The 19,678-nt window shown below is 49.4% G+C and overlaps 1 protein-coding gene across 2 annotated transcripts in view; it reads right to left on the bottom strand.

The window, feature by feature from the left end:
- ZFAT (zinc finger and AT-hook domain containing) overlaps positions 1 to 19,678 on the bottom strand; it is a 158,458-nt gene that overhangs the window by 126,582 nt on the left and 12,198 nt on the right. For both annotated transcript variants that reach the window (XM_070382748.1, XM_070382749.1), the window contains exon 2: positions 14,310 to 14,486. In XM_070382748.1, the coding sequence (XP_070238849.1) occupies positions 14,310 to 14,486 (177 nt within the window). The remainder of the gene's footprint in view (positions 1 to 14,309; positions 14,487 to 19,678) is intronic.

Genomic DNA, 19,678 nt, shown 5'->3' with positions numbered 1-19,678 from the left:
TTCTGAACTATACTGCAAACTGTGTGCTAAGTCGCTTCAGTCATATTCAACTCTTTGCAACACTATGGACCATAACCCACCAGGCTCCTCTGTCCATGGGGTTCTCCAGTCAAGAATACTAGAGTGGGTAACCACTTCCCCCTCCAAGGGATCTTCCCAACCCAGGGATCAAACCTGCGTCTCTTAGGTCTCCTGTGTAGGCAGGTGGGTTCAAAAGTTACAGGTGGTATTGCCTCAGCTGGGGTCACTGCTTGTGTTGGCTTAATGGTCACACTCTCCCCTGTGCTGTACTTATCGGGTATCTTACATTTCGTCCCTAGTCTGAGGGAGGAAGTCTAAGGACAGAGCAGCATCCCGCCTCCCTGTGAAATGAGTCTAACTGCTGCGTCTCCAGTGAGACACAACCATCCGCCTCCTTTGGGCTCCCATGAAAAGTCAACCAGCTACTGTGCCAAAGTGGAGACTATGGCCATGGTGCGGAAAGACCCTCCACCTTCCTGTCCCACGGGCCAGTACGTCAGAAGGACCCCGTTGGTAAGGGTCACCATATGGCTGACCGCCTGTGAGTTCCCCGGGCTGGGCTGTCTGGAGTGAAATGGGATTAATTGTTTTCTGTTTGGAAAGACCTAAGGGGTCACCTCTAATGGCACCCAACACAACACGGGCTGGCAGCCTGTCCTCTGACTGCTGACTCCTGGCGAGGCCACCAGAATGCTTCCATTAAAACTGGGCCTCCCCTCCCCGAGGGGGTGGCTCTGGGGGTGTGAGACAACCAGGGGTGGCTGGACTTTCCCTATAACGGCCAGGGCGTGGCAGCCATTGACCTTGTAAGCACCCGGCTCCAGAATCTGCCCACACCATGACAAAGGGCTGTCCTTAGCATACTAGACGCCTTCCTCTCGACGCCCTGGCTGCAGCTGTCTGCACTGGGTTTGTGGTGTCTGGGTGCAGTGCCCCCAGCATACCTGACCCCAGGAATATGGCAGAAGACGGACTGCCAGGACTGTGAGGGTCGCTCGGGGTGCGGAGTGGGGCAGTGCATGGCCAGGCCTCTCCAGGTGGCTGCTCCCTTGCTCTCTGTCCATCCCCTGCCCAAGAGGGCGGCTTCATCTACGCCCTCCTGATGTGAGTGACCCTCATCTATACCCACCCCAGCTAATGAGAGCTTTTTAGTGGAGCGGTGAGGGGCGTGCCCCTCTACCAGTTTCCGCAGCAACTAATGAGTCCACCGACGTCAACTGCCCTACTACTGGACATCTCCCTTCCCCTCAGAAGTGAAGACTGCCCCCAAGTCCTGCCCGCTGTCCGCCACACACAGGGACGTGTCGCTCCAGGGCCCTGCTTCAGACGTGTAAACCCCCATCCATTAAACCACCAACGCCTCTATTGCTGACTCTAGGCTCTTTCTTGGATCTGGAAGCTGGGTGAGTACAGGGCTTGCAGGTCTGTGCGGTGCAGCCCAACAAACATGCAAGCGTGCGTACCCAGATCTCACTCTCCAACTTACTAGAGCAGCAGTTCCCAACCTTTTTGGCACAAGGGAGTGGTTTTGCAGAAAACAATTTTTCCACAAACTAGGGTCCATAGGGGAGAAGGGGAATGGTCTGGGGATGATTCAAGCTCATTACATTTATCATGCACTTTATTTCTATTGCTATTACATCAGCCTCACCTCAGATCATCAGGCATCAGACTCTGAGGTTGGGGACCCTTGAACCAGATGACCTTGAATATGCTGTTTTAACTCCTCTACTCTCTGAAACACATGTTCCTCAATTATAAAATCTGGGCACCAGCAAGGAAATAGAAGACATGACGATACTATAAACCAACAAAACCTAACACATACATATACGACATGCCTACCCATCAAGAACAGGATACAAGTTCTTCTCAAGTGCACAAGGAACATTCTCCAGGTTAGACCACAAGGATTGGCCATAAGTCAATTCTCATAAGTTTATAAGGACTGAAATTAGAAATACAGAAAAAGATTCCCTGGTGGTCCAGTGGTTGGGAGTCTGCCTGCCAGTGCAGGGGACACAGGTTTGATCCCTGGTCCGGGAAGATTCTACATGTCGCAGGGCAACTAAGCCCATGCACCGGAACTACGGAAGGCCGTGCACCCTAGAGCCTGTGCTCTGCAATAAGAGAAGCCACCACACTGAGAAGCCCGAGTACCGCAGCTAGAGAGCAGCCCCTGCGTGCAGCAGTGAAGACCCAGGGCAGCCCTAAATAAATAAATAAATAAATAATTTTTAGAAAAAGAAATAAAGAGCAGAACGAAATTTGGGGAATTCAGAAGTAAATGGAAATTAAATGGCACTCCTAAATAAATAATGAGTCAAAAAAGAAATCATAAGGGAAATTAGAAAATTCATTGAGATGGAAAAGCAGAAAAACGCAACAGACCAAAACTAATGAGATGCAGCAAAAGCAGTGCTTAGAGGCCAATTTAAAGCTGTAAATGTTAAATAAAGAAGAAAGGAGATCAGTAGCCTACTCTGCCAACTGAAAAACTAGAAGCAAACTAGATGCAACGCAAGCGGAGAACAGAAATTACAAAGACGGGAGTGAAACAATGAAATAGAATACAGAAATGAAACATATACCCCAAAGACCTAAGTGCTCACTATCATTAATTATCAAGAAAATGCAAATCAGAACCACCATGTGATAGTAGCCCAGACCCACAAGGATGGCTAGCATCAAACACAGGAAAACTAACAAGTGCTGGGGACGCTGCGGAGAAATCGAACCCCTCATATATTAACAGGAACAGACAACAGGAATGGGTCCAGGGCTTCATCTGGTTGGAAAACAGTTTTGCAGTCCTCTTCTCAAAAAGTGAAACACAGAACTAGCCTATGATCCAACAATTTCACTCTGAGGTACAGACTTAAGAAAAATCTGTATCTATACAAATGCTTCTACACAAATACTTCTCCGTCTACACAAATGCTCCTACAAAGTGTTTACAGAAGCATGACTCATGATCGTCAGAAAGAAGAAATAACCCAAGTGTTTGTCAACAAATCAATGAGCTGAAAAAATGTGGCCAATCCATACAATGAAAGGTTATTCAGCCATTTAAAAAAAAAAAAAAATGAAGTACTGATACAGACTACCACCTGGAAACATGCTCAATGAAAGAAGCCAGGCACAAACGACTACATATGATATGACTCCATTCATATAAAATTATAAAAAAAGCAAAACCAAAGAGAAAAAAAGTTCATTAATGGTTGCCAAGGTATAGAAGAAAGGAAAACTGAGAGTGACTTTTTTTTTGGTAATAGTACCTTTACAGAGATGTAAAATTCATACCATAAAATTTGGTAGGTACCACCTACCATAAAATTCATCCTTAAATTTAAAAGTGTCCAATTCAGTGATTTTTATACATTTGCAGAGTTGTCCAACTACCACCACTGTCTGGTTTTAGAATATTTTCATCATCCACCAAAGAAAACCCGTATTTACTAATGGTCATTCTCCATTGGCCCCTACCCCAGCCCCTGGTGGGGCTTCCTAGGTGACTCAGTGGTAGAGCATATACCCATCAAAGCAGGAGATATGGGTCTGATCTCTGGGTCAGGAAGATCCCCTGGAGAAGGAAACGGCAAACCATGGGAGCAACTTCTTAATGGGTACAGGGTTTCTTGGGTGGCTGTGATGGTTGCATTACAGTGTAAATATACTAATAACCACTGAATTATATACTTTAAAATGATGGATTTTATGTAAACCTTATCTGTGACCTTGTTTATAATGACACAAAGCTGGGGAGAAGATATATATCATCAGGAAAAAAAAAAGGTTATATAAATTAAGAATTACCCATAGAATGAAATACAGACAATAAAAAGAATTTGGAGACGTGTTGGTAGTGAAGTGGCAGGCTATTCATACAGTGCTGACAGTTGTGTTGCTAAATAACAAGACAACAGAGAGTTTATCTGCTTACATATGCATATAGAAATGTCTAGGAACACACTTAATTGTTAGCAGTGATACTGAAACTGAGCAGGACCTGTGGGGCTTCTGGGCACAAACGTCTTTCTGTCTTCCTCTCTTCTTCATTATAGGAAATGGGCTTCGTTCCATGACCTTCCCTGAGTTCCATCAGGCAGGTTCAGACAGCTATCTGCTAATCAGGGAAGGAAGGAGGTGCACAGACTAGGGAGGAACAGTCAAAAGAAGCGACAGTGCCGCCTTCCTGCAGGCTCCTGGCTCCCATTCAAGGGGTGCACAGCGCCACAGCAGCGTCTCTGAGCTGTTTTGCAGACACTAACATTCCTACCAGGTGAGAAGAATGAATGGTACGCTGCCCACAAGCACTGCGGACCCCAGGCGGGCTGGAGTCATAAGCGTGATGACATGGACTGCCGGGAGCCGGTGAGGCATTCCACGCATGACAAAGGTCATGAGGAAGGAGGCTCGGCATACGCAAAGGCAGGATCGAGCCTCAGGAGTCCCCCTGGATATTCTCGAGCATCTACCCTCAAAACCAGAGTCTGCCTACTTTATTGCTTTGTGCTCTCACCTCTGACTTTACTGGGGGCTGTCCCCCACCACCATCTCGCTCTCTCTGTCAAAGAGTTAACTTACAGCTCCAATTAATAAATTTCCTGGGCAATTAGGAGTGTTTAAATCCAAACCCCAGATAGCTCTCTAACTCGCCTGACAAGTTTACCCGGACTCCTACAGCTATGCATATGATTGTTTACAGTCTCCCAGTCTCGAGAGGCACGGGAAGCTTAAGATATTCAAATAGCTTGGAGCCTCTCAGAGAGTTAGAAACTGTCAGAATAAAACTAGTAAAGGATTTCATTGATGAGCCAATGCTTGTTGCCAAGTTTTCACATCCCCTGTATTGTATCCTTGAATGTGTATTAATTAATATAGTTGGTATGTAGAAAAAATAAGTAGTGGCCTTGGTGTTAGCAACTTTAGACCCTTAAGGTAATAAATTCTTTCCTTTGTTGTAAACCCATTACACATCCGCCCTATAGGAATACAATTTTATCTAACATCTTCGGAAGATGGCGCCAAACCTTAAAATAATTACTCTTAGAGAAAATAAGTCTTTGTCAAGAATCATAAAATGTTAATAGGCCTTCTGGCCAGAAGATGATGTAAATCACCTAAACCATTTGTATACAATAAATTTGCAGGAAAGAAACCCTGGTTTTTGATAAGGATCAAAGACTGCTGACTCTGCATCCCCTATTATCTTCTATGTGTAACTTAGGGTATAAAAGCCCCTGTTGAAAATAAAGCTACGGGCCTTGCTTGCCAAAGTTTGGTCTCTCCACATCATTTTTCTCCTCAATTTCCAGCTGAGTCTCCATCTGGAGCACAGAGGTCCTCTGCGACCATTTATTTGCCTGGGCTTCTAAAACCCACTCGAGAAGGGTAGTTTTTGGTTATACAACGGCTATGGTCTAAGGTGGGGTACCTTCCGCTATTCGAGAGGGCGCCTGCGGCCTCCGTGGTCAGAGCTAACCTGGTATCACAGGTTATATTGATTTCCCACGTAAACCAAGCTACTCAGCCTCTTTTCTCCACTGAATTTTCCTACTGAGCTATCCTCATTCTATTACTCTTTATATCTTTGATGAATATGTAAATAGTCGCCGACATCTCCCCTTCGAATACCCTGGATCAGCCGGGGCTGGACCTCGGCAATGGATGCCATCCACCAACCAGTCAAAAGAATGTCCACGAGCTGCTCACGTCCTTTTTGAACCACTGCTACAGAACTCAACACGCCTTTAAGGTCAAGACACTGAATGCTCAGTGTACTAGCCTGCTGTGTCCCCTTTGCCTGGCAATGCAATAAAGCTGCTCTTTCTTACTCCACCCAAAACTCTGTCCCTGAGATTTAGTTCCATGTCGGGGTTCAGAGGCTGGATTCAGTTTTAGTATTTCTAGGATCTCGGAGGGATGGTTAAGGAGATGTACCTTCCTCACTGTATATTGTTTTAACATTTTTCCAGCAAAGTGTTATTACTTCTTTAATTGAAAATAAAAGTATAACGGCGTGATTGCTTTGACAGCTTTACCCACATGGTGGGTTCAGGGCCCAGGAAAAGCCCCGGGGTGTGCTTGCAGGAGTGCAGGGGAGCTTTACGGGAATGGGTTCCTGTGCGGCTCTAAGGAGAAAGGTCTGGGGTCTAGAGAATCTTCACGGCTCTTGGGGGCCTGAAGTACCAGAGGAGGAGGAGGAACGGGCCCCAACGCAGCCCTCACGCCACCCGCGACGCCACAGAGAATGTAAGGGGGCTCGTGCCGGTCAGAAGGGTTTCCAGGTCGGAGAGGTTTGGATGAAGGCTAGCCACTAGAGCTTCCTGAATGAGGGGTGACAGGCGCAACGGAACGCACGCTCCGTGAGACAGACGAGCAGCAAGGCTGCTGGGAGGAAAATAACCCACAACACAGGCGACTGTTTCCTCCCATCAGTGCCGTGTCGGGGCCCGCGCAGGGCCTGGGATTGGGAGGAAAATAACCCACAACACAGGCGGCTGCTTCCTCCCATCAGTGCCGTGTCGGGGCCCGCGCAGGGCCTGGGATTGGGAGGAAAATAACCCACAACACAGGCGACTGCGTCTTCCCATCAGTGCCGTGTCGGGGCCCACGCAGGGCCTGGGATTGGGAGGAAAATAACCCACAACACAGGCGACTGCTTCCTCCCATCAGTGCCGTGTCAGGGCCCGCGCAGGACCTGGGGCAGCCCAAGGCCCCTCTCCGATGCGCCCTGCAAGCACAGGACAGGAAAGACAGACTGAGGCGTGGGGGGGCCCGGGGGCTGTAGGAGCCCCGAGGAGGGCCTCCCACCCCACCTAGGCCAGGGCACGCATTCCCAGGAGGAGGGAGGCATTCAGGACGGCCCATAGGGACACCTCTCACAAACATTGGTGAGGAGGGAAGGTGTAAAAGTCAGAACACGTGTACCTTCCAACACTGACATGCATATATCCATGTGGATTCTGCTGCTGCTGCTGCTGCTAAGTTGCTTCAGTCGTGTCCGACTCTGTGCGACCCCATAGACGGCAGCCCACCAGGCTCCCCCGTCCCTGGGATTCTCCAGGCAAGAACACTGGAGTGGGTTGCCTTCTTCTCCAATGCATGAAAGTGAAAAGTGAAAGTGAAGTCGCTCAGTCGTCTCCGACTCTTAGGGACCCTATGGACTTCAGCCCACCTGCTTTATTATGACTTATTCCTTTATTGTTTAGAAATGAAATGAAAAATTCAAATTAATATATCTCTTTCTCACATTTCATTTCAGGAGGAGGAAAAACCTTTTAATGTGGCTGCACAGCATGTGGGATCTTAGTTCCCCGACCAAAGATTGAACCCGGGTCCCCCATGTTGGGAACAAGCAATCTTAACCACTGGATGGCCAGGGAAGTCCCTAGGAGGAGGAGAACTCTTAATAAGCAAAGTTGAATAAAAATAGAATGAAGAGCTTTCTTAACAGCCTTTCTGAGTTCTTTGCATGTTAATCTGTATGACAACCATCTGCCACAGGAATTTTACAAAAAGAGATTATCTGTTTTTCTGAGTTTATAGACGTTGAGGCAGGGACACACACATTTTAAGTCCTTGACTAAAGCCATGGTTCCATCTGCCCGTGAAGCTACACTCTTTGGGAAGCTGAGGCCCCTCAACCGCTCAGCAGGGAGGTGGCCATGGTGAAGGCAGGGCTCCTGACGGGTCAGGATGAGGGAGCCTTGCTCACTCCCAGACCTGGGGGCACAGGGCGGGGGGCTGAGCTTTGAGCCCTGACATCAGGCAGATTTCTCCCCCCCCCCAGATTTATTGAGGCATCACTGTCAAACAAAAACTGTACATATTTAGGTTGTACAGTGTGGGTTTTTAAGGTGTATGAGATGGTTTAATATTCGTATACACTGTGATGTGCTCACCACATCAAGCCCATGCACACAACTACCACCTTCCAGAGACCGTTCTGTGCATGCGGGCGAGAACAGTTAAGATCTGCTCTCTCAGCAAACCTCAAGTGCACAATTCAGTGCTGTCAGCTAGACCCGCCGCGCTGGCTGTCAGATCCCTAGATCCAACAGGAAAGCTCGTGCACTTTGACCAGCAGCCCCCCATCTCCCCCACCCCCAGGCAACCACTGCGCTACCGCCTGGTCCATGGATGAGGCTGCTGTCGACTCCACGGATAAGTGAGGTCGTACAGGATCTGTCCGTGCCTGGCTTGTTTCACTTGGGACACCATCCCCCACTTTCATCCACACAGCAAATGGCAAGGCGTCCTTTCCCACAGCTGCATAATCGTCCCGACTGCGTGTGCACGGGCACGTGTGCATCTTATTTTCTGCATCCGGTCATCTGCCGATGAACACTGAGGCTGTTTTCGTACCTCGCCTACTATGAACACAGAGGTCTCTCCTTATCCACAGGGGACACTTTCCAAGAGCCCCAGTGGGAGCCGGAAACCACAAACTGTGGTTTGAACCCTGTAAGTACCCTATAATGTAGTGAACCCTGTAAGTACTATGTTTCTGCCTATACATACATATCAAAGAAACAGTTAAATTTATCAGACAGTGAGACACTAATAATAACTAATAATAAAATTCCTTCCTGAGGCCCCCACCCACCGACATGACATCATCCTGAGGTCCCCACCCACTGACATGACATCATCTTGAGGGTGATGAGCAATTATAATAATATAATAAATGTAAATGTAGTCTCTCTCAAAACATCTTCAGTTCAGTTCAGTTCAGTTCAGTCGCTCAGTCGTGTCCGACTCCTTGCGATCCCATGAATCGCAGCACACCATGCCTCCCTGTCCATCACCAACTCCCGGAGTTCACGGAGACTCAGGTCCATCGAGTCAGTGATGCCATCCAGCCATCTCATCCTCTGTTGTCCCCTTTTCCTCCTGCCCCCAATCCCTCCCAGCATCAGACTCTTCTCCAATGAGTCAACTCTTCACATGAGGTGGCCAAAGTACTGGAGTTTCAGCTTTAGCATCAGTCCTTCCAAAGAAATCCCAGGGCTGATCTCCTTCAGAATGGACTGGTTGGATCTCCTTGCAGTCCAAGGGACTCTCAAGAGTCTTCTCCAACACCACAGTTTAAAAGCATCAATTCTTAGGTGCTCAGCCTTCTTCACAGTCCAACTCTCACATCCATACATGACCACAGGAAAAACCATAGCCTTGACTAGACGGACCTTTGTTGGCAAAGTAATGTCTCAGCTTTTCAATATGCTATCTAGGTTGGTCATAACTTTCCTTCCAAGGAGTAAGCGTCTTCTAATTTCATGGCTGCAGTCACCATCTGTAGTGATTTTGGAACGCAAAAAAATAAAGTCTGCCACTGTTTCCACTGTTTCCCCATCTATTTCCCATGAAGTGATGGGACTGGATGCCATGATCTTCATTTTCTGAATGCTGAGCTTTAAGCCAACTTTTTCACTCTCCACTTTCACTTTCATCAAGAGGCTTTTGAGTTCCTCTTCACTTTCTGCCATAAGGGTGGTGTCATCTGCATATCTGAGCTTATTGATATTCCTCCCGGGAATCTTGATTCCAGCTTGTGCTTCTTCCAGTCCAGCATTTCTCATGATGTACTCTGCATATAAGTTAAATAAGCAGGGTGACAATATACAGCCTTGGCGTACTCCTTTTCCTATTTGGAACCAGTCTGTTGTTCCGTGTCCAGTTCTAACTGTTGCTTCCTGACCTGCATACAGATTTCTCAAGAGGCAGGTCAGGTGGTCTGGTATTCCCATCTCTTTCAGAATGTTCCACAGATTATTGTGATCCACACAGTCAAAGGTTTTGGCATAGTCAATAAAGCAGAAATAGATGTTTTTCTGGAACTCTCTTGCTTTTTCCATGATCCAGCGGATGTTGGCAATTTGATCTCTGGTTCCTCTGCCTTTTCTAAAACCAGCTTGAACATCTGGAAGTTCACGGTTCACGTATTGCTGAAGCCTGGCTTGGAGAATTTTGAGCATTACTTTACTAGCATGTAAGATGAGTGCAATTGTGCGGTAGTTTGAGCATTCTTTGGCATTGCCTTTCTTTGGGATTGGAATGAAAACCGACCTTTTCCAGTCCTGTGGCCACTGCTGAGTTTTCCAAATTTGCTGGCATATTGAGTGTAGCACTTTCACAGCTTCATCTTTCAGGATTTGAAATAGCCCAACTGGAATTCCATCACCTCCACTAGCTTTGTTCATAGTGATGCTTTCTAAGGCCCACTTGACTTCACATTCCAGGATGTCTGGCTCTAGGTCAGTGATCATACCATCGTGATTATCTGGGTCATGAAGATCTTTTTTGTACAGTTCTTCTGTGTATTCTTGCCATCTCTTCTTAATATCTTCTGCTTCTGTTAGGTCCATACCATTTCTGTCCTTTATCGAGCCCATCTTTGCATGAAATGTTCCCTTAGTATCTCTAACTTTCTTGAAGAGATCTCTAGTCTTTCCCATTCTGTTGTTTTCCTCTATTTCTTTGCACTGATCGCTGAAGAAGGCTTTCTTATCTCTTCTTGCTATTCTTTGGAACTCTGCATTCAGATGCTTATATCTTTCCTTTTCTCCTTTGCTTTTCACTTCTCTTCTTTTCACAGCTATTTGTAAGGCCTCCCCAGACAGCCATTTTGCTTTTTTGCATTTCTTTTCCATAGGGATGGTCTTGATCCCTGTCTCCTGTACAATGTCACAAACCTCATTCCATAGTTCATCAGGCACTCTATCTATCAGATCTAGGCCCTTAAATCTATTTCTCACTTCCACTGTTTAATCACAAGGGATTTTATTTAGGTCATACCTGAATGGTCTAGTGGTTTTCCCTACTTTCTTCAATTTAAGTCTGAATTTGGTAATAAGGAGTTCATGATCTGAGCCACAGTCAGCTCCCGGTCTTGTTTTTGTTGACTGTATAGAGCTTCTCCATCTTTGGCTGCAAAGAACTTAATCAATCTGATTTTGGTGTTGACCATCTGGTGATGTCCATGTGTAGAGTATTCTCTTGTGTTGTTGGAAGAGGGTGTTTGCTAAGATCAATGCATTTTCTTGGCAAAACTCTATTAGTCTTTGCCCTGCTTCATTCCGTATTCCAAGGCCAAATTTGCCTGTTATCCCAGGTGTTTCTTGACTTCCTACTTTTGCATGCCAGTCCCCTATAATGAAAAGGACATCTTTTTTGGGTATTAGTTCTAAAAGGTCTTATAGGTCTTCATAGAACCATTCACCTTCAGCTTCTTCAGTGTTACTGGTTGGGGCATAGACTTGGATTACTGTGATATTGAATGGTTTGCCTTGGAAACAAACAGAGATCATTCTGTCGTTTTTGAGATTGCATCCAAGTACTGCATTAAGGGCTCTTTTGTTGACCATGATGGCTACTTCATTTCTTCTGAGGGATTCCTGCCTACAGTAGTAGATATAATGGTCATCTGAGTTAAATTCACCCATTCCAGTCCATTTGAGCTCGCTGATTCCTAGAATGTCAACATTCACTCTTGCCATCATCTTACTATATTCACCCTTCCTTTTTTTTTCTTTTTGGCTACACCGCCTGGCTTGCAGGATACACGATCTTAGTTCCCCAGCCAGGGATTGAACCTGCGCCCCCAACAGTGGAAGCATGGTGTCTTAATCACTGGACTGCCTTAGGAGTCCCACTTCACCCTTCTTCTTATGATGTGAGATGAGAAATGCCTAAGTGAATGGTGTAGGCACTGTGATGGAGTGTGAGGCTGCTATAACCTTCTGACCATGTGTCAGAGGGAGGGTCACCTGCTCCAGGTGATCCTGGGTGGATGTCAGGATCAGATGATGTCATGTCGGTAGGTGGGGCCTCATGATGATGCCATTGTCAGTGGGTGGGGACCTCAGGATGATGTCACATTGGTGGGTGGGACCCTCAAATGGTGTCATGTCAGTGGGTGGGGACCTCGTGATGATGTCATGTCAGTGGGTGGGGCCTCAGGATGATGTCACGTCAGTGGGTGGGGACCTCAGGATGACGTCATGTCAGTGGGTGGGGACCTCAGGATGATGTCATGTCAGTGGGTGGGGACCTCAAGATGATGTCATGTCAGTGGGTGGGGACCTCAGGATGATGTCATGTCAGCAGGTTGGGGCCTCAGGAAGGAAAGCACCCATCACACTACTCAGAAGAGCGTGCAATTTAAAACTGATGTGTGATTTTTATTTCTGGAATTTTCCCATTTACGATTTCTAGACTACAGTTGACCAAGAGTAAGAGAAAGCATGGGAAGTGAAACCAAAGATAAGCGGAGATTTAACACTGCAGTGGGCATGGGACGGGGCTATCTCTTTAAGATCCTGACTTTGTTTCCTTTGAACACAGGCCCAGCAGTGGGATCTCCGGATCACGTGGTGGTGCAATTTTTAATTGTTTAAGGACCTGCCCTACTGCCTTCCACAATGACTGCGCCTATTCACATTCCCACCAATAGGGCAGGAGGGGTCCCTGTTCTCCACACCCTCATCGACACTTGTTACCTCTTTTCATTTTCATGACAGCCATTCTCACAACCGGGAGGTGGGTGACAGCTCACAGTGGTGTTGACTTGCATTTCCCCAGTGATTAGTGATGTTGAACACTTTTTTACATACCTGATGGCCATTAGGTCTACTCGGATTGTCTGCCCATCCTTTCATCAGGTCAAGGGGCAGATGCTCAGTGTCTGACACAGACCTTCCCCCACCCCCATGCTCTTCCTCCCCAAAGCAATCATGTGTAACCCGCCCCCTCACTCCAGCTTCCTCTGGCGGGTAGAGGTCAGCCCTGTCTCCAGAGCTGGCGGGAGGGGAGGAGGAACGCCCCAGACACACCACCCAGATCAGTGACGGCGATGCAGACACCTCCTGGCCCTCCTCACTTGCCATTAGGAGTTTCAGACGCTGGCTTCTCTCAGTTTCTCCTCATGCCACTAAGAGTTAAATAGAACTTCTCCTAACTTCCCGACAACTCAATCCTCTGTCAGGCAAGCTTCTCTGAGCACCCTGGGAATGGCCAGAGGGACTCATTAACCAAAACACTTTGTGTCTAGAGTCTCTCCTTGTTAACGGTGTCAGACGGATGATCAATAAGCCAGCCCGTTCCGAGATGCCAGCCTGAATATTCCCAGGAAAGAGCAATTGGATTATTACTGTAACTAATGAATCCTGCGATGAGAAGTCTACTGCCACAGACTGAGCTTAGGCACAGGGGACTGGCCATCCTCTCTCATCACGGAAAAAGAGTTTTGTGGGGGCTTTTTCTGACTCTGGCCTGCAGCTGTTCCTCCCAGACTATACATTTTCTTTGTCTGCAGGGACCTAATTACAGTGCCTGGATGGTTCTTCCAATCCAGCCACCTGCTGCCTCTGATGCCATTCAGTGGGAGGTGTCTGGACACTGGAAACCAGTGTATTTCACGTCCGACACGGACTGTGAACCTGAAGGATTCTGCGACGGGAATCCTTGCTCCAGGTACACATGGGCCATCCACGTGTTTCTAAGATTATCTATACTTATTCACTCATGACGTATGTTATCGTAATGGTTCCCTTTTGTCCTCCCTGTACCAGGCATCACCCGTGGTGCTATGCCCTATCTCTGACCTCATCCTCACAGCCCCCCCTTGAAACAGGCTGGTCTGTTTTAATTTTTCAGGTGAGCAGGGTGAGGCTCAGAGAAAACATCACCTGCTTCAGGTAATACAGGAGCCGGTGCTGGAACTGGGTTAAACCCACACTTCTCTGACAACAAGCTTGTGCTTTTTGCCCTGTTGGGATGGTGTTGACTCCTTTCATTCAGTCATTCATTCATCCCTCCATATACCGACCAGACACTGGAGCAGCACCTATAAAGACTGGGTACAGGGAATTCAGAGACACAATCCTATTTGAGAAGATCTACAAATGGAAATTATTGTGGCTTCTGGTTGGAAACTTGGATTCCTCTGAGGCCCTACACCTGCCAGACAGAAACAGCATCAAAGCTGTTGTTCTTGTTCCTGTTGTCACTCCAGTGTGCACAACTCTTTTGCGACCCCATGGACGGCAGCCCGCCAGGCTCCTCTGTCCATGGCACTGTCCAGGCAAGACTACTCGAGTGGGTTGCCATTTCCTTCTCCAGGGGATCTTCCCAACCCAGGGATCAAACCCTCGTCTCCTGCATTGGCAGGCGGGTTCTTTATCACTAGTCCACCAGGGAAGCCCTAGAAGCAAAGTATTTGAAAGCAAATGAGCAGCACTGCCACCTACAGGCACCCTCGCCCAGCACCCCAGCCCCCTTACCATCTCCGGGTTTGCCTGGGTTGGTGGGCTCAGGGGTACTCAGAGGCCTGAGGGGAATGATGATTTCATCCGCATTAACCCCTTCCTCTGCGTGCTTCTCAGAAACGTGGGAGAGGAGTTCCGACTGACTTGGTGAGAAAAGGTTACAACATTTACACATGAAGATGGCTGGGTTTTCTGTAAGGAAAAGAAACAAAAGCAAAATATGTCATTTCATCTTCACAAAAAACAGTGGTTGCGTCCAACTGCCAAAGAAAAAATACTGAAGGCTGCTCATCTGAGCGATGGCCAGCCTCCCACAGGCTGCGTCTGGCCAGGCAGCTCACTGCTTGCTTTATGTAGCCCCGGCTGCCAGAAAATTCTTTCTTTGAATTTCACGAGGCAGTGGGCTGGCACGGCGCTGCCACAGTGAGGGTGGTGCCCAGGAGGCGCCTGGGTCCCAGAAACCAAGTCCCTCTCTTGCCTTCAAAGAAAGGGCTTTTCCACCAATAAGCAGGCAGGGTAATGACCTACAAGAATTCTTCACCAAATAACACACGAAATGGAAATTTAACAAAGCAGAACATTGCTTCATCAATGAAAGTCTCTCGTGAACACCACCAATCGATATTTTATTTTTTCCAAGAAATGCTTCGTTCCTAAGGAACCCGAAATGCTTCCAAAACAAGAAGAGATTTCAGTGATAGATGCCTTTCATCATAAGAGGCCATGTCATTTTCACTGAGTGTCTTGCTGACCCCACAATGACCCCTACGATTTAGGCAAAGGGGGTTGTCATCCCTATTCCACAGCTGAGGACACTGAGGCTGTGAGAAGAAGCAACCTGCCCAGGTCAAAGCCTGGACTCTGCCGCCTGCTGACATGAACTCTGGCTGCAGACCGTGAGCTGAGCTGCCTCCAAGTTAAAGCTAAAACACTTTTCCCTGTAGTCAACCAAGTCTGAAGTGAAAATCACTCCAGAGAGGAACATAATCCCCAAACCACATACCAAGTGCTTTCTTGGTCATTTCAGCGTCTGTGGAGCAGTGGCCACAGGGTGGCCCCCACGTCAGGCGTCCGGAACTCAGATGAACTGGGCGTGGGGTCCTCCACAGACGAGCCACCAGCCCACTGGGGAGACAGACCCGCCCAGAACAACCGCATCATAGAGTTTTCACTGCAACTATTACCCAAGTAGCCTGGACTTACTCTTGATTCCTGCTATGCTTTCAGGAGAAAAGGGAATTCTAAGACAGGTAACAGCAGCACTTTGGGGGACCACAGGGCTCCTGTGAGGGCCCCTTAGTCCCCAGGCACACCAAGCACTGTCTGGAGACCACACAGATAAGACTCCTTGTGCATCTGCGCGTGACCAAGCGATGGCACCGCCTGTTAACTAACCCACTGCCCAGGATCCCCCACAGCCCGAAGGCCTGGGCGGCCCGGGATGCCTCCTGGCCATGGCCATCTGTGTCATTCGGCACACTTCCCAAATGCCCACCATGGGTCCAGTGCTGGGTCTGGAGTCCCCAGGATGCTGGCAAAGACAAGGATACCCGACCCAGGACGACTGTCACAGAGGAGAGGCTGCAGCATGGAATGGAGACAGAGGTGGGGAGGCAGCCCACACCTGCGCTGAGGCCAGGGAAGCCGCGGCGTCGGGAGGCCGGCCTGGCACCCCCCTGCAGGACCCGGGCCCTGAATGCTGACAGAGACACGCCTGCCACCAACCAAGGGGCCAAGAGCCCCGAAGACGCTCGCTCATGACTTCTGAGCAGTGGTCCTACTTCTTGATATCTGGCTTCATAATCGTCCAAAATGCAAACAAGGACTCTGCGCAGAGATGCTCAACACAGAGGTCATTCAGGATGACAAGTCCCAGAAACCATCTGCGTGCTCCACAGCGGGCATGCCAGGACACGTCCCCCAGAGCAGTCCCACAAGCCGCTGAGAACCAAAGGGGGAAGAATCCTGGACGACACAGAAAATGCTCAGGATGAACATTCACTTCTACAGAGTGGGACGCACCACAGCTCGACAGGTGCATGACTTTGTTCCTAAGGGAGAGACAGATTTACGGGTGATGGACGGAAGAACAGATGGCCAGGCAGAAAGGATCCTGCCTGCTGGACTCTTTTCTTATAGTCACTTCTGGATTTCCTACAATGAGTCTATGTGTGCATTCTCAGTCATGTCCAGCTGTTTGCGATCCCCATGGACTACAGCCCACCAGGCTCCTCTGTCCGTGGGATTCTCCAGGCAAGAATACTGGAGTGGGTTGCCATTTCCTCCTCCAGGGGATCTTCCCGACCCAGGGACAGAACCCGAGTCTCTTGAATCTCCTGTTTACATGAGTTTAAAAATCAGGAAGGTTGAGAAGCGAGGTGACGGGTACACACAGCATTCAGGTTGTGGCAACAAGTGATGAGCGCTGAGTGGCTCAGGCAGGGCAGCCTCCTGTCCAAGGCTGCCTCCTCCAGCCTGCCCGGGGTAGCTGTTCAAGGGACATCTGAGCCAAGACGCTGCTGTAAACAGCAGACACGCTGGGCAGAGGGAAGGCAGAGATCCTGGGCTAAAGTGCTAGGAAGGCTTCCCGGAGGAGGCACTGAAAGGATCTTGAAAGCGGACCTGGGAAGGGCCCTGGGGCGCCCAAGGGCACCAGACTGGCTCCAGGACCTGCCCACAACATGACCTCGCGTGCTCCCTGAGCTCTCAGCTACAGGTACAGGCCTGGGGCTCAGAAAGGCTGGCCTCAGGGGGCACCCAGCCTGACCTAGAGAAGGCGATGGCACCCCACTCCAGCACTCTTGCCTGGAAAATCCATGGACGGAGGAGCCTGGTAGGCTTCAGTCCATGGGGTCGCAAAGAGTCAGACACGACTGAGAGACTCCACTTTCACTTTTCACTTTCATGCATTGGAGAAGGAAATGGCAACCCACTCCAGTGTTCTTGCCTAGAGAATCCCAGGGACGGAGGAGCCTGGTGAGCTGCCATCTATGGGGTCGTACAGAGTCGGACACGACTGAAGCAACTTAGCAGCAGCAGCAGCAGCAGCAGCCCCAAGCTCTACAATGTACCACATGGCCTCCCGGGGTCAGCACTGATGGGAAGACAGCGACACAACAGGGTCAACACTGATGAGAACACGGCTACACAACAGGGTCAGCACTGATGGGAGCACAGCTACACAACAGTCGGTGGAACCACACGGCCTCCCGGGTCAGCACTGATGGGACCACTCGGTCTCCTGGGTCAGCACTGATGGGAGCACGGCTACACAACAGCCGGCTGGACCACATGGCCCCCAGAGCCGTGCAGGTGGATGAGCTCGTCTCTGCTGTCATGAGTGCCGCCCCATCCGCAGTGTCCCCGCTAGAATGGCGTCTGTAACATGCCCCAGGCCTCTGACTCGGAAGGAGGCCGTGCACCCTGCAAGGACATGCTCAAACCACAGCGCAGACAAGACGCGGAAACACGGGGAACGGGCACGTCGGGCTGCGGCCCCCAGACGTGAAGAACTGTTCATCTACCCAAATAACAACAAAGCTGCTCTTCTCATTTTTTCATAGTAGACGCATAGAGGGAAAAAAAAAAGGTCTTATACCCTGAAATACAAGCATAATTATGTTGTCATCTAATTCTGATGAAGATGCTATAATTTGGCTGCATTTTTAGGTTCAATTACTGTGCACTCATCCTTATCAAAAGGACTCGGGAGGGAAACGGCATGTTCAGCACAAGCAAAGTCACAGAAGTCTGGAGCTTGAGCACTCAATTTCTGTGATTTTTTTTTTGCCAGTTTGTAACCAGCTACTCTGTACTGTTAAAATGGAAAATCTTAAAATAACCACATCAACAAGTCCTCATTTCTGAACCCTGATTTGCAAACACTCCCAGCCAGGAAGAGCTGGGTCCTGCCTGTGACCTCTGACCCCCACTTGCTCACCCTGCCTGGGGGACCAGAGACAAGTGAGCGAGTGCCTCTGTCCACTCCTCCCAGAGGAAGGCCACGACCTGGACGGGCCTGCAGTCCAGGGAGGGTGGCTGGGACCCTGGGGAGCGCCCCTGGGCGCTGATGGGTCACAGGTGTGGGCTGGCTGGGCCCCCCGCCCCCGCCTTTACAATCAGGCAGCCCCTTTGGAATCAGGCGGCTGGAGCTGGCTTGCTCCTGAGGAACCCCTCCCCACATCTCGGGCCCCCGAGGAAACCAGCGAAGGTTAGTCCAGCCTTGAGCTGAAGTTTCGGGCTCTGGCCAGCTCCCAGCACATCCAGCCCAGCCCACGGTCAAGGAGAATTTTGCTGTTGTCCTATGTAAGGGCATCTCCTGTTGGGATGGGAAGAGCAGAGCAGGATGCAGGTGTTCCAGGTCTCCCGGCCCTCGGCACCCCCGTTTAAAATCACTGTTATTAATTATTACAGGAGCCACAGGGCGAAGCTGTCGAACAGTCGGATAACACAGAAGCGTGCGGGGTAGAGACAACAGCTGACCAGCCCCTGGGAAGGATGGCATGCCGGAGCACGGAGCTTCTGCTGTGAGTCTGGGAGGGAAAGAGGCAGGGGCACCCCACTTACACGTCCCCAAAGTCCCCCCAGGGCTCCCAGCACCCTGAGGCCTCTTCCCTCCCTCCACCCCCCAGTGCTGGGCTCCCCACAGAGAAGTGAGAGGGGACATCGCGTGTCACAGACAGGGACCCTGAGCATAAACTCAAAGGATGTTGTCTAACAGAAGCGGCATTAGCAGCGGCCCCACATCTGAGAGGTCTCTGCGTCCCACAGGGCTGGAGTGAGGCAGCTCCCGGGGGGCAGCAGGGCTCAGTCCAGGCCCCTGCCCACCTCCGGGAGGAGAAGGGGATCGGCCCCAGGACCCCCCACACCACCCCCCACACCACCTGCCGCCGGAGCCCCGCCAGACCCAACATTAGCCATCCTCCTCTCAGCCTGGCTGCCGCTAGGAACACAGTAGGTGCTCGATAAATGTCAGGTGAGCTGATGACTACAAACAGCCCAAATATTTATTGATGACCATAAGGAGACAGAATGCTCATTACCAGACCATGAGATTTCTCTATTTAAAAACTATAGTGTAAAAACAAAGCTCTCTTCCTTCCTCTCCTCGATTAGTATGCCATCCTCTGCTTTTTAACCGTCTTTTACTTGGATTGATCAACTTTAAATAGAGTTCAACAGACTAAGCTAAGATCCTATTAAACTGCCGACCTCATGAAAAAAGTCGGATGGCAGATTCCTTTGGAGTTAGGTTTTGTCTTCCTGTTGTTCACTTGCCCTTAAGTTATTAAACTCTTACAGGCTGGCAGCATCCCAACAGGAGTGGAAACACTTTAGTAACACGCAGCCAGACTGCTGTTACACCCAAGGCGGGAGTAAACCCT

This window comes from Bos mutus, chromosome 14 (genome assembly GCF_027580195.1).
Source record: "Bos mutus isolate GX-2022 chromosome 14, NWIPB_WYAK_1.1, whole genome shotgun sequence".
Taxonomy (NCBI): Eukaryota; Metazoa; Chordata; class Mammalia; order Artiodactyla; family Bovidae; genus Bos; species Bos mutus.
Note: the sequence above shows the minus strand (reverse complement) of the source record. Positions and strands in the feature narration are given on the sequence as shown.